The following is a 14,259-nucleotide window of genomic DNA, read 5'->3' on the forward strand; positions in this document are numbered from 1 at the left end:
GTCTTCAACTCAAAAGTGTGAAAGGGCTTCCTGCTTGAGGACTACGTTTTTCATGGACACTTTTGATATTGTTTGCTGTTGTCTAGCGTTGGTCACCATTATGTCACCTTCTATCAAACTCTTTGTTATGTCCATTTGTGTTTGTTTGGACTATGTTGTTCTATGCTTTGCAGTACGTATTGTGATGGTATGCTCAGTAAGAGGCACTTTATTGAGGAAACCTAATACTTTTTATAAAGGCTGCTTTTTATTTATACTCTTCTTAGCAGTTAACCAAACATAAAATATCGAAAAAACATTTATTTGTAATAGTTTACACTGACTGCTTTGATTATTGTGTTTCAATCTGCATTTCAGAATTTCAGAATGCAAGTTACTGATTGAATCCAGGCTTTGACATTGAATGTTTATTTTACAGTCTAATATTTTTGGAATTCAGATATTAAGTGCATATTAATAGTTTGTTAATTGGGAAATGACACATATTTATTAATTATTTATTGATATTATAAAAGCAGTAAATTTTACCTAAGACATTAAGACATGTGAATTTGTACATTATATACCTTTTATGAAATCATGCACTATAATTAAATCTAACTTCTAGCGTAGTTAATTATTTTTTTACTTGTATTGAAAATTTTCAGTGATGTATTTGAGAATATTTGACTTTAGTCACTTCCAATCTCATGGTTTACTAATTTTGATAAAGTGATGTCATCAGCTGCAAAGAATTGCTCAAACAAGATGAAACCTTCCATAAAGATCTGAGTCAGGCAAACAGGTTGACTAATCACAGTGAACAGACAAACTGCACAATACTGTATATAAAAGGATCTCCAAAAAGATATCAGAATGGAGCTAAGATGGCAGTTACTCCATTCGGGGCCATGAAAACTCTCCTGCTTGCTGCTGTCTTAATGATGGCCTTTACCATGCCGGCCAGGGCAATTCCTATTCCAGAAGCTGTGCCAAATGAGGAAAGCCATAAAGACTTGGACATAGCAAGGGTATGTGGAAACATCTTATCTGTTAAATCCACTAAATGTCACTCGTTCAGGTGTTTACAAAGGAAAGAAAATAATTGAATTCAGTAATTTTATAATAAATTTCAATAAATAAAAAACCTTTAATTCAGAGCACTATCTCTATTAATAGTATATTGAAAATATAACTTTGTATCAGATGGGGCATCCCTATAAATTAATATTAGACATTTTAAATATAAAGTGTGAGAACATTAGGAAATCTACTTCATTAATCTAAAATATGAATATTCCTTTCTTTGTTTTCTTATTTTTCAGTAAAGGTCTAGGCTTTAGTTATCTTTCTCAAAGATACTATTATACAGCATTATAATGGATACAAATTTTAACGAAAATAAAGAATACCACTGTTAAAAGTTTAGCCTCTTTAATAAAAAAAGGGTTAGGAAAGTTCTGAGCAAGAATAACAAGTTATAATTCATAAAATTGGGAAAGAGCAAATGACATATGTGCACACCATTGTCTCTAAATTAGGAATACCTTCAGAACTTCTACAACCTGACAAGCACTACCACCAGAAGCAAGCATTCCATACATTCAAAAATTAAAGAAATGCAAACTTTCTTTGGTCTTAAAGTGACCGGCAAATTGGATTCAGACACCATGGAAGTCATGAAGAAACCAAGATGTGGTATGGCTGATGCTAAACATTTTAGAGCTGCAGGTCAAATGTCCAAATGGAACAAATACAGCTTAACGTACAGGTAAATCAAACAGCAGACTCATTCCATCTAGAACATGGTGTTCCTATTAGTCTTTGGTTTGCCAAAGCACATTTGAAACAAACATCGATAGAGCAAACACAATAATGCCAACTCAAAGTAAAAAAACAACCTTCATATGAGTAGAGATACCTTCATGCTTTACTGTATTTACTCTTGTTACTGATTGCAGGATTTGGAACTACACCCCGGATTTGGATAGAGGAAGTGTAGACTATGCAATTCATAATGCCTTCCTGGTGTGGAGCCACGTCACTCCATTGAGGTTCACTAAAGTTTTCAGTGGGGCTGCTGACATTATAATTATGTTTCAGGAAGGATGTAAGTGCTCTTTTTTTTTTACTCAATAAGAGTAAAAACAAACATTTCAAGATGGTCAAATGATTTAGAAGGGCCGTTAAGAAATGTTGTTTTGGACTGATGGTACATTGGTAATTTCAGTCCCAAGTACTTTCTGTGTAAAATCCACCTATTACAGTATAGAATTTCTCAAGTTACTCTAGAAACTTCCAAACATGTGTTTTAGGCTAACTGACAACTCTAAACTGGCATGTTGTGTGAATGTGACATTATTTTCCTTTTATAATTAGTTGCTGCCTAGAACCCTTGCTGCTGTGATAATGTCCATCTCTCCAGAATAGAGTAATAGAAAGGGATAGAAAATGGAAGGGTACTTTCAATCTCTGAACAGTCCAGTTGGCTTTATTATATGTTGCTAGAATTACTCTTGAGGAGAATTGGGTTTTCATGCACTGGGAAAAATGTTATAAAACTGAGCAATAGTTTTACTGTTTCAATAATGAGAAAAACCTAGACTACCTTTTGTGATCAGCATTTCAATGTTTTATACTAGCACAGTGCAAATACAATGTTTTGAAATATGTCTACTTACATTTACAGAGTGGTTTAGTTAAGTGACTTACTGGGGGTCACCATGTGAATCAAGACTAGCAGCTGAACTGTACCTTCAAGGCTACAAGTTTAACTCCCAACCCTCTATGTTTTATTGCTAGCTTCAAAGATTCAAAAGTATTACTATAATTACAAAATGTCCATAATTAACAGATTACTATTGCTTTGGTTGTTAGATCATGGAGACAATAATCCATTTGATGGACCCGGCAGAACTCTGGCCCATGCTTTTTATCCTGGAACCATCTATCAAGGTCACGCACACTTTGATGAAGATGAAACCTGGAGTGTTGGTAATCAAGGTGGGTCATTAACATGTGCACGACATGAAAGTGGGTAATTAAAGAAGTAAGAAAAGAAAATGGCACTGTAACCTTTGTAGTCAGTGTAAGGTCTGTACTTTAATCACTCACAAGAAGGACCTAAATACCAAATATTTTATTCTGTTTGTTTCAGAATAGCAGAATGAGCACTACTAAGACATCGAGTTGTAAATATAGCAGAATGAAGCTCGAATGGAAAACTTTAAATACTGTAAATGGCATTATAATAATAATTCTTTACATTTATATAGCACATATATATAGAAGCAAACCCACAATCTCCTTACTGCAAAGCAGCAGCACTACGAATGCGCCACCGTGTACCTAACTAAAATGTTTTATCATTATGTAAATAAACTAAACAAAAAGATTTTGAGAACTGTAACACACATGCCTGATTTCGCAATATTTTTGCAGGTATAAACTTGTTCATTGTGGCTGCACATGAAATTGGCCATTCTCTGGGTCTTCGTCATTCTTCAGATCCTAATGCCTTAATGTATCCAACATACAGTTATAAAAACCCAAATGGATTTCTCCTTTCACAAAATGACGTTCAAAGGATTCAGGCTTTATATGGTAAGTCAATGAAATCACGTATTTTTAGTTTCCACCCTCCATGCCAACACTTACATTTAATGATAGCTGATTTACTGCAAATGCTTAACAATTTGTATGCAAACATTTCTTTGCAAAGACGTTCACACTAAGCACCAAAAAAATATTTGTATTATAAAAGAAGATAAATTACTACAACAGTAAATGGGAGATAAGACAGTAAGGGAGCCAGCAATATAATGAGTATTTTATTTGAGGTAGAAATTATTTGGTTCCCCTTAGGGCTCATTTTTCACTTTTGGCAAAGAAGCACAGTGCAATTATTCTCAAAGTAAAAATTGTCCAATTACCACTGGGTAGATGTTGAGATTGATTTGGGGAGTTCATCTCTGAACTTTCTTTACAAATTAATAATAATGTTTATTATACATTCTTAAAAACATATTCAGCACAAAAAAACAGTAAATGCTCATAAAACATCTTAAATAAATGTCAACATCCAGTATCTTCATGAATTTGAACATACATTAAGTATGTTTTCGTTTCTTAATTTTGTTCCAGAAACATTGTCTTGCTAATATATTTTGCCTTTATTTAATTTCAGGGAGAAGAAAATGAAGTCCTGAAAAAGAAGGGGCAAGTCCCAACTGGAGCATATTAAAATTAAATGTTTAATTTCTACCTTTTATTTTACCTTTTTACTTCTTTGTATTGAATAAATTATTTTGTAAACATCATGTAATAGTATGCATATTTGGTTAACAATGCAATAAACATTTTCATAACGTAAACTCAGAGTTTCAGATTTTTCAAATGAATAGATCTCACAAACTCAACAATTTATTGTGGTGTCACTTATGGCTTAACTTTTCTTTTCAAACATTATAAATAAAAAAATGGGCAGGTTTCTTCTTGACCAGGGTATTACTGTTTATTGTGCTTGCTTACATTCACATGACAGCTATAAGCAACTCAATTCTGAGTTTTCTGTTTGATTGTTCAAATTCAGTTTTGCATACAACCCAGATTGGATATGAATGTGTACAGATATCCATCCTGAATGTGCTTCTCATGCACAGAATTAATAAAGACAAATAAATCAGGCTAATGTGACCTAATAGACAACTGTAAATACCAACAACATGCTGGCTGATGTGCTACGTCACACGGTTTACAGTGTAGGAAGTCTGTGAGTTCATCAGCTTGTCATGGAAAGGAATGGAAATACAGTTTAAATGGGTGGCTTGAATGCAAAATAGTTGTCTGACAAATTCAGAATGTTGAGTGGGGACATTTGATTTTCTGTGACAATGTCTACGCACATAACTCCATTTATTTTCAAAAAGCAAAAAAAATCACAAAATATGGAGAAAGTTACACAAACCAGAAACAAGGCAGGAGGAAAACACTAACTTAGCTATCTAGCTAAACAAAGTTTACACAGCTAGATACTCACTATTCATATTTATCACATAGATGTCTAGCTTACAACAATTACATTTCTTTAATAAGCAATAAGAAACAAACACCCAAAGCCAGGCCATCCAACCCTAACTCTCCATACACTGCTCTGCAAAAACCCTAATCCTTCTCCTCACACACTCTCCAACCTAAAACCCAAAGAAGCTTCTTTCATAATCTACACCCCACCCACAACCCAGCTGATTTATTAACAATGGGCAATTCAATAGGTGGGTAATTAGGGCAGGACTCAATTAAGTCATCAGCACCAAATTAGAATAGAGTTTAATAAAAAGTGAGAAGTCAAGCAAAATCAAACCTTTTATTGGCTAACTAAAAAGATTACAATATGCAAGCTTTCAAGGCAACTCGGGTCCCTTCTTCAGGCAAGATGTAATACAGAAACTGGAGTTCCCTGTGTTTATATACGCACCAGGACAAGTAACAACATTGCTAAATCTTTAAGTGAGACATTTTAAATGTAAAAAATTAATAGACCTCTTCAGGCTGAAATTCATTAACAATGTATGGTCAAGATCTTTGGATAAGATAACTGTCCAACAAAGTCTTATGAAGTTTCTGATGAGTTTTTCCATACAATGTGGACCTGTAGTCAGGTTGTCTGTGTCAGTCTGAGAGATGCAAACAATCCTCATATCTGGCCATACAACTCTTGTCTCTGTTTAAACCATGTTGCAATGTTTTAAATTTTAGCATGAGTTTCACTTCCCATTCTTTTCTCTCTTGATGTGTTCTGAAGTTGCCCATAAGGGCTGTGACTTTAAAGTCCCTCTCACAGTGTCCATGGCTGTTGAAGTAGGCTGCTACAGGAACATCTGTGTTGCCATTCTTGATGTGGAACCTGTCTAAATTCATTCTTTGGAAGAGTATTTGTCCAGTTTCTTCCACAAAGAATGCAGTGTCAGGACATTTCATACAGAGAATGAGGTAGATTATATTAGGTCGTAACACTGCACAGGATTTTGATCAGTTAGTGATGGCGATAAACGGAAAAGGAAAGGAAAGGAAAACACAGAAAAGTAAAGATTGCAAATTTATTAAAGTGTATGATAATTCTATGCATGTGTAGTCTATTAAGGGTAGAACTAAAATGTACTTATAAACGAAAAAAATTAAAAAAGTGGGTTTTTAGAAGTTTTTTAAAATGATCTACAGTGTTAGACTGGCGCATCTCTTCTTCTTCTTTGGCTGCTCCCATTTAGGGGTTGATACAGCGGATCATCTTCTTCCATATCTTTCTGTCCTCTGCATCTTGTTCTGTTACACCCATCACCTGCATGTCCTCTCTCATCACATCCATAAGCCTTCGCTTAGGCCTTCCTTTTTTCCTTTTCCCTGGTAGCTCTATCATTAGCAGCCTTTTCCCAATATACCCAGCATCTCTCCTCTGCACATGTCCAAACCAACGCAATCTCACCTCTCTGACTTTGTCTCCCAACAATCCAACTTAAGCTGACTCTCTAATGTACTCATTTCTAATCCTATCTATCCTCGTCACACCCAGTACAAATCTTAGCATCTTTAAATCTGCTACCTCCAGCTCTGTCTCATGCTCTCTGGTCAGTGCCACCATCTCCAACCCATGTAACATAGCTGGTCTCACTACTGTCCTGTAGACCTTCCCTTTCAATCTTGCCGATACCCGTCTATCACAAATTACTCCTGACACTCTTCTCCACCCATTCCACCCTGCCTGCACTCTCTTTTTCACCTCTCTTCCACAATCCCCATTACTCTGTATTGTTGATCCCATCCATCCATCCATCCATTTTCCAACCCGCTGAATCCGAACACAGGGTCACGGGGGTCTGCTGGAGCCAATCCCAGCCAACACAGGGCACAAGGCAGGAACCTGTTTAAATACTGCTGATCCCAAGTATTTAAACTCATCCACCTTCACCAACTCTACTCCCTGCATCCTCACCATTCCACTGATCTCCCTCTCATTTACATACATGTATTCTGTCTTGTTCCTACTGACCTTCATTCCACTCCTCTCTAGAGCATATCTCCACCTCTCCAGGGTCTCCTCAACCTGCTCCCTACTATCATTACAGATCACAATGTCATCAGCAAACATCATAGTCCACGGGGACTCCTGTCTAATCTCGTCTGTCAACCTGTCCATCACCATTGCAAATAAGAAAGGGCTCAGAGCCGATCCCTGATGTAATCCCACCTCCAACTTGAATGCATCCATCACTCCTACCGCAGACCTCACCACTGTCACACTTCCCTCGTACATATCCTGTACAACTCTTACATACTTCTCTGCCACTCCCGACTTCCTCATTCAATACCACAACTCCTCTCGAGGCACCCTATGATATGCTTTCTCCAGGTCCACAAAGACGCAATGCAACTCCTTCTGGCCTTCTCTAAACTTCTCCATCAACATCCTCAGAGCAAACATTGCATCTATGGTGCTCTTTCTTGGCATGAAACCATACTGCTGCTCACTAATCATCACCTCACTTCTTAACCTATTTTCCACTACTCTTTCACATAACTTCATGCTGTGGTTCATCAAGTTTATTCCCCTGTAGTTACTGCAGTACCAGTACACTTCTTCTCCATTCCTCAGTCATCCTCTCACTTTCCAAGATTCCATTAAACAATCTGGTTAAAAACTCCACTGCCATCTCTCCTAAACACCTCCATGCTTCCACAGGTATGTCATGTGGACCAACGGCCTTTCTATTTTTCATCCTCTTCATAGCTGTCCTTACTTTCTCCTTGCTAATCCATTGCACTTCCTGATTTACTATCTCCACATCATCCAACCTCTTCTCTCTCTCGTTCTCTTCATTCATCAGCCTCTCAAAGTACTCTTTACACCTGCTCAACACACTCTCCTTAATTGTGAGTATGTTTCCATCTTTATCCTTTATCACCCTAACCTGCTGCACATCTTTCCCAGCTCTGTCCCTCTGTCTAGCCAATCGGTACAGGTCCTTTTCTCCCTCCTTAGTGTCCAACCTCTCATACAACTCATCATACGCCTTTTCTTTAGCCTTCGCCACCTCTCTCTTCACCTTGCGCCTTATCTCCTTGTACTCTTCTCTATTTTCTGCATCTCTCTGACTATCCCACTTCTTCTTTGCCATCCTCTTCCTCTGTATACTCTCCTGTATTTCCCCATTCCACCACCAGGTTTCCTTTTCCTCCTTCCTCTTTCCAGATGTCATGCCAAGCACCCTTCTTGCTGTCACCCTTACTACATCTGCTGTAGTTTCCCAGCTGTCTGGTAACTCTTCACTGCCACCCAGTGCCTGTCTCACCTCCTCCCTAAACTTAGCCTTGCAGTCTTTCTTTTTCAACTTCCACCATTTGATCCTTGGCTCTGTCCTCACTCTCTTCCTCTTCTTGATCTCCAACATCATCCTACAGACCACCATCCTATGCTGCTTAACTACACTTTCCCCTGTCACCACTTTGCCGTCTTCAATCTCCTTCAGAGCAACTCTTCTGCATAGGATGTAATTTACCTGTGTGCATCTTCCTCCACTCTTGTACGTAACCCTATGTTCCTCCCTCTTCTTAAAATATGTATTCACCACAGCCATGTCCATCCTTTTGGCAAAATCTACTATCCTCTGACCTTCTTCGTTCCTCTCCTTAACACCATACCTACCCATCACCTCCTCATCTCCACTGTTCCCTTCACCAACATGCCCACTAAAATCCACTCCAATCACCACTTTCTGTCCCTTGGGTACACTGTTCATCACTTCATCCAACTCACTCCAAAAATCTTCTTTCTCATCCATTGCACACCCAACTTGCGGTGCATATGTACTAACAACATTCAGCATCACACCTCCAATTTCCAGCTTCATAATCATTACTCTGCCTGACACTCTTTTCACCTCCAAAACACTCTTGACATAATGTTCCTTCAGAATAAATCCTACTCCTTTTCTCCTCCCATCCACACCATGATAGAACAATTTGAATCCACCTCCGATCCACCTGGCCTTATTCCCCTTCCATTTAGTCTCTTGCATGCACAATATATCAACCTTCCTTCTCTCCATCATATCTGCTAACTCTCTCCCCTTATCAGTCATACTGCCAACATTCAAAATTCCTACCCTCAGTTCCACTCTCTTTACTTTCCTCCTCTCCTCCTGCCTCCGGACACGCCTCCCCCTTCTTCTTCTCTTTCTTCTTCTTCGGCCAACAGTAGCCCAATTTCTGCCAGCACCCTGTTGGCTAATAGTACTGGTCACGGTCGTTGTTAACCCGGGGCTCGACTAATCCAGTATGGAAATTTGTATTGTTGTCTGCATATTGATTTGGCAAAATTTTACACCGGATGCCCTTCCTGACGTAACCCTCCCCATTATTCCGGGCTTGGGACCAGCACAAAGAAACACACTGGTTTGTGCATCCCCTGTGGCTGGGTTCGCATCCCCTGTGGCATCTCTATTGGTCAAGTATTCCAGATTTTTGGTGCATAACAGCAGAAGGCCACCTCGTCACTTCTTTTATGCTTTTCTCTTGAAATTGTAAACAGACATTTGTTAGAAGATCTAAGTTTGACTTGGAATGTAGGGGGACAGGAGCAAGGTTATTTAAAGCTTTATATAGAATTAGTAAAATTTTAAAGTCAATTCTAAAAGACACAGATAGCCAATGTAACAATGCTAACATCGATGTGATGTGCTCACATATTCTGGCTACAATTCTTGCTGTTGCATTCGGGTCTGACTGCAACTGATTTGTGTCTTTATTAGGTAGGCCAGTTAGGAGTGCATTATTATACTGTACAATATATATTATTTTAAGGATTACATTTGAAGATATCTGTCATTTTTGTGCATTTCAGTATATTTTTAAAATATGTTAACCTCGCATAAAAATATCATACAATAGATATCTTATAGCAGTTTCTTATATTGAGACACATGAGATCAAGTCACACTGTGAAACAGCACATATTTTGAACATATTATTAACCTAGTACAAATGAGTAATGATGTTTTAAATTGAAGTTAATGTATGCTGGCAGAGCTATTGACTTGCATTACATTCAGTGAGTTACAGGGAATTCAAAAGAAATTGCAATCATTGGGAAAACTGGGTTTAGCATTTTCTGGGAAAGAAGATAAGACATGAATGCTCTGCCTTGGGTCTGGACACATAGTATATTGCATGTCTTAAACAGAATATATTTGGAAATATGATTGTTACAATATATTTTTTTATTATATTTCAGATATAATTCTAAAAAAACATGCTATATATTAGAAGTACATAAATGTTAAATTATATTCAAATGTACAACATTTTCACATATTTTATGAGTTGTCACAAAAATGAACCGGAGACACCAAAGGTTTGGGGCAGCCACCTGTATATTATGCCCCGGCTGCAAATGGGTAAATTTGTTGCGTTGTTCACAGATCAGAGTCCAAACCAGAACTGATTTAAGAATCTAAAGATGGCGGCTTTAAAGGCTGAGACCAGAAGATACATCATCGGGACTGAAGTGACGTCATTGTGTGGTGCCGGAAATGACATCATCATCATGCACCAGAACCAGAAGTGACATCTACAAGACAGGAAGTGATGTCATCGTGGGCGCCAGAACTGGAGGTGACATCTTTGTGGGTACCAGAACCGGAAGTGACATCTTCATGGGAGGCGGAACCCAAAGTGACGTCTTCATGGGTACCGGAAACGTGTGGGATTTCCCGTGAACGGTCTGCAGATTATCGAGAGAAAGAAAGTCAGTGCATTTCGCCACCCCCTGGTCTAGTGTAGAACTATCATTATTCAGTTCCTTTAGCTGATTTCCATGCGCACATGTGTGACAGAGTATATTGTATGTTTTTGTTAGGAAAGGTATGCTTCCATGTGTAAGATGACAGACTGGCTCAGTCTCAGCTCGCTACTCAGGCGTGAGGCTGTACTTTCACTCTCCAAGTAAACATGTTAAAATGGTAGTGCTTTGATATTACAGCATAATGTTCTAATGTTCTAAACTACTCTACTAAATTACAGTTTTACATTTTCAAAGACGCATTTTAGACTCCCCAATCTGGGGACTTGCTCCTGGCACTCTTCCTTTTAATCCTCAGTCAGTGTTGCCAGGTCTGTGGTTTTCTCGCCCAAATTAACTATTTTTGGTCGTCATACGTGAGAAAAAAATGGGCTTTTGCGGGTTGTGTTTTTTTGGGCTAATTTTTTAAAAAACAATGCAGTATTTTTGGCTATATTTAACCCCCCTCAATTATTTTTTATCATGTTCTCCATCCATCTAGCACCCTTTCCTCTTGTATTATATTATTTACCATTCTAAAATCCTCACTTCCCCTGTTGTGTGATGGTATATACCCATTCTAGCACTCTGAAAATAGAGTTGCTAAGTCCATTGGTTTCCCATCTAATTGGGCTATTTTGAAAATATAGTTGCTGGTAAATATTATGAGGTTGCAGGTTGCAGGTTTTTGGGCTGCTTTCACAATGTTCCTTGGCAGCGAACTGTCAGGGGAAACGGAAATTAATTATTGTAGTGAAAGTGGCTCATAATGCTGAATAATACTGAACTCAGAGACAGACGCACATGGAGAGTGTGTCCATCTACATGATGTTTTTACCCAGTAATGTTAGCTAGGGTTATAAAGACAACAAGTAAAACCACTGCTTTCTGTATGTGATTTGACTGAGATCAAGGCATTAGTAATTGGCTGTGACATCATATAAAAATAACCACAAGAGAAACAGGGACAAGGAGAAGTACACAAGACTGGAGGAGACAGAAAGAGACAGAGGCAAGTCTAAACACATTGCAAGGTGAAAGACTGAGGTTTGCTTACTATCTCAAGTTAATTGCCAGTAGGCTAGCCTAACAATGCCAGGTAAATGGGGAAAATATGAGAAAGTACTGCAAGGATTGGGAAAAAGAAAGGGATTTAAAGGAGTGGATTAGAAGTATTCCACATGATGACAGCAAAGCATACTGCAAGTACTACAAATCAAAAATATGGCATATCATAGTGATCTGGTTTCCCATGGTGCAACAGAGAAGCATAAAAAAATGCTACAGCATGCCAGAACACTGTTTGATAAAAGCCAGAGCCGGACTGACGTTTACAATCAACGGGAGCTTTCCTGGTGGCGTATATGGTGTATATGATTGTTCAATAATGCTTTATGTTCAGGTATTTATTACTATGGTCTGCGTCTTTTGGGATGTATGACATCCTGAAGGGAAAGGTGTGGTTTAAAAGACATGCTGTATGGAGAGTTGGTTAAACAGGGTTCAAAATAAACATCATTCGAAACATTATTCTGAGTGTGTCGCTACTTCAACCTAAGGAACATTACAAGAAGTATTCCACATGATGACAGCAAAGCATAGTGCAAGTGCTACAAATCAAAAATATGGGCACACCATAGTGCAACAGAGAAGCATAAAAAAATGCTGCATGGGATGAACTCTGTTTGATAAGAGCCAGAGCCGGACTGACATTTACAATCAGTGGGAGCTTTCCTGGTGGCCTGCTGCGTGGCGTGGCCTGGCATTCAGAGCAACTAGTGAAATAAACTAATGGTGAAATTATATAATGTTATTATCCTGGAAAACGAGCTGGCATTATTACTTGGTAGTGGACACAGATCCTTTCGGTTTAATATTGGATGCTTCTTGTTTTTGTTCAAGTCAAGTTTTGACTTCGCGTACATTTCATGCTCTGACAGTTAAACAGGAGTGCTATGATGAGAGGAGCATACGTCTTGTGCTTTTGTGATTAAAGTTATATATGAAGATTGTTTAATAGTTTATAATATACTTTGAAGTATATTTGGATGTTGTATGCGTTTTGGTATTTGTTACACAACACAATTTTTTAGGAACCTGGCAACCCTATCCTCAGTACTCCTGCAATCTTGGACCTCAGGTAGCTACATAAGGAACCCATGTACTCTCTGCCAGGGCACCTGGTTCTGTGGTATTCTGAACCCACAGGCATTACTATAGTAAGAAAAATAACTTTGAAAGTAGTTTAACTATCAGGTGCTTAGAAATGCTGCCATGAGTGTGTATCGCCATCTGGGTGGACTTGTGTGGCGAGGAGAAGCATGTCCAAGTCCATGCGGGACAAGTGTAGGCCTGTGCAAACTCCTGTGACACTCAGGTCCTGGTACCAGCATCCTTGCAGCCGACTGCTGCTGCCTGAAACAGGGTGGAGTACCTAGACAAGAAAAGCAGACTTTGAGTTACTTCAGTAAGTAAAGGGGATCCCTAGGATTGAGAATTATTAATAATGGACTAGTAACCTGTAGCTCTTAGTAGGAACAGAGGTTTAACTTGCTGTTGAGAAGGCATCAGCCTTCATGAGCGCTGCGCTACCACTTGTCACCCGTGGAGAATGTGTATTTACATGGGAAGTCTACCAGGACATGTTGTGACGTGCAATGAGTTGCCATCTACCTCGATAGGTCAATGTGGTGAACAAAATTATATATTGACTCTCCTAGCCTGCCTGACGCAGATTTGTTTTTGTTGTGCAGCACTCTTGTAATAAATTGCACCATTGTTTTCCCCAACAGTTTTGTCTGTGTCTCATGTTTCCTCTGATCCTGTTCAGTTCATGAACTTCACAAAATCCAAAGTGCAATTTGGTGCCACATTCCCACTACACAGCATATCACAAGCTCATAGATAGATAGATAATGTCACACAGTTGGGGATCCTGATGGGGAAAATCATAAAAAGTTCTGAGACAAAGAAAATATTTGCAGACAGAGTCTTTGCCAGGATTCTGCACGTTACAGTATGCTCAATATGCTGAATAAATAACTAAGATTCTTACACTAAAAATAGAGTTACCATATAAAGAAATAAAAATATAATTTATAAGAAACAATACCCAAATTATATCCAATTGTGGAGTATAATTTATAAAAAAAAATCAAATTTGATGCATAATAAAGATTTATCCCTGTACCATTTTAACTGTTTATTTATTTATATATGTATTTAAGTATGTATTTTTATTTATTTTACACTGACTTTTTTATTCCAGTAATATCAAATTCTGTGAAATGGGGATATGATAAATTTCACCACTTAAATGCCAAGACTAAAGAAAGGTTTAGTCACAAGCTACATAAGGGAAAAGATGGTAGTGCCACCTACTTAAATAAAAGGAGAATTAGCTGAGCAAGTCACAATCACTATATATTTAGGAATACAGATCAGTGATC

At 38.1% G+C, this 14,259-nt stretch overlaps 1 protein-coding gene across 1 annotated transcript in view; it reads left to right on the top strand.

The window, feature by feature from the left end:
- The first annotated feature begins 849 nt into the window (after positions 1-849).
- Positions 850-14,259, top strand: part of LOC114650506 (stromelysin-1-like) — a 58,624-nt gene continuing 45,214 nt past the window's right edge. The window contains exons 1-2 of the mRNA XM_028800170.2: positions 850-1,010; positions 1,521-1,750. Of these exons, the coding sequence (XP_028656003.2) occupies positions 867-1,010; positions 1,521-1,750 (374 nt within the window). The 5' untranslated portion in view covers positions 850-866. The remainder of the gene's footprint in view (positions 1,011-1,520; positions 1,751-14,259) is intronic.

The sequence above is a fragment of the Erpetoichthys calabaricus genome, chromosome 4 (assembly GCF_900747795.2).
Source record: "Erpetoichthys calabaricus chromosome 4, fErpCal1.3, whole genome shotgun sequence".
In the NCBI taxonomy this organism is placed as follows: Eukaryota; Metazoa; Chordata; class Cladistia; order Polypteriformes; family Polypteridae; genus Erpetoichthys; species Erpetoichthys calabaricus.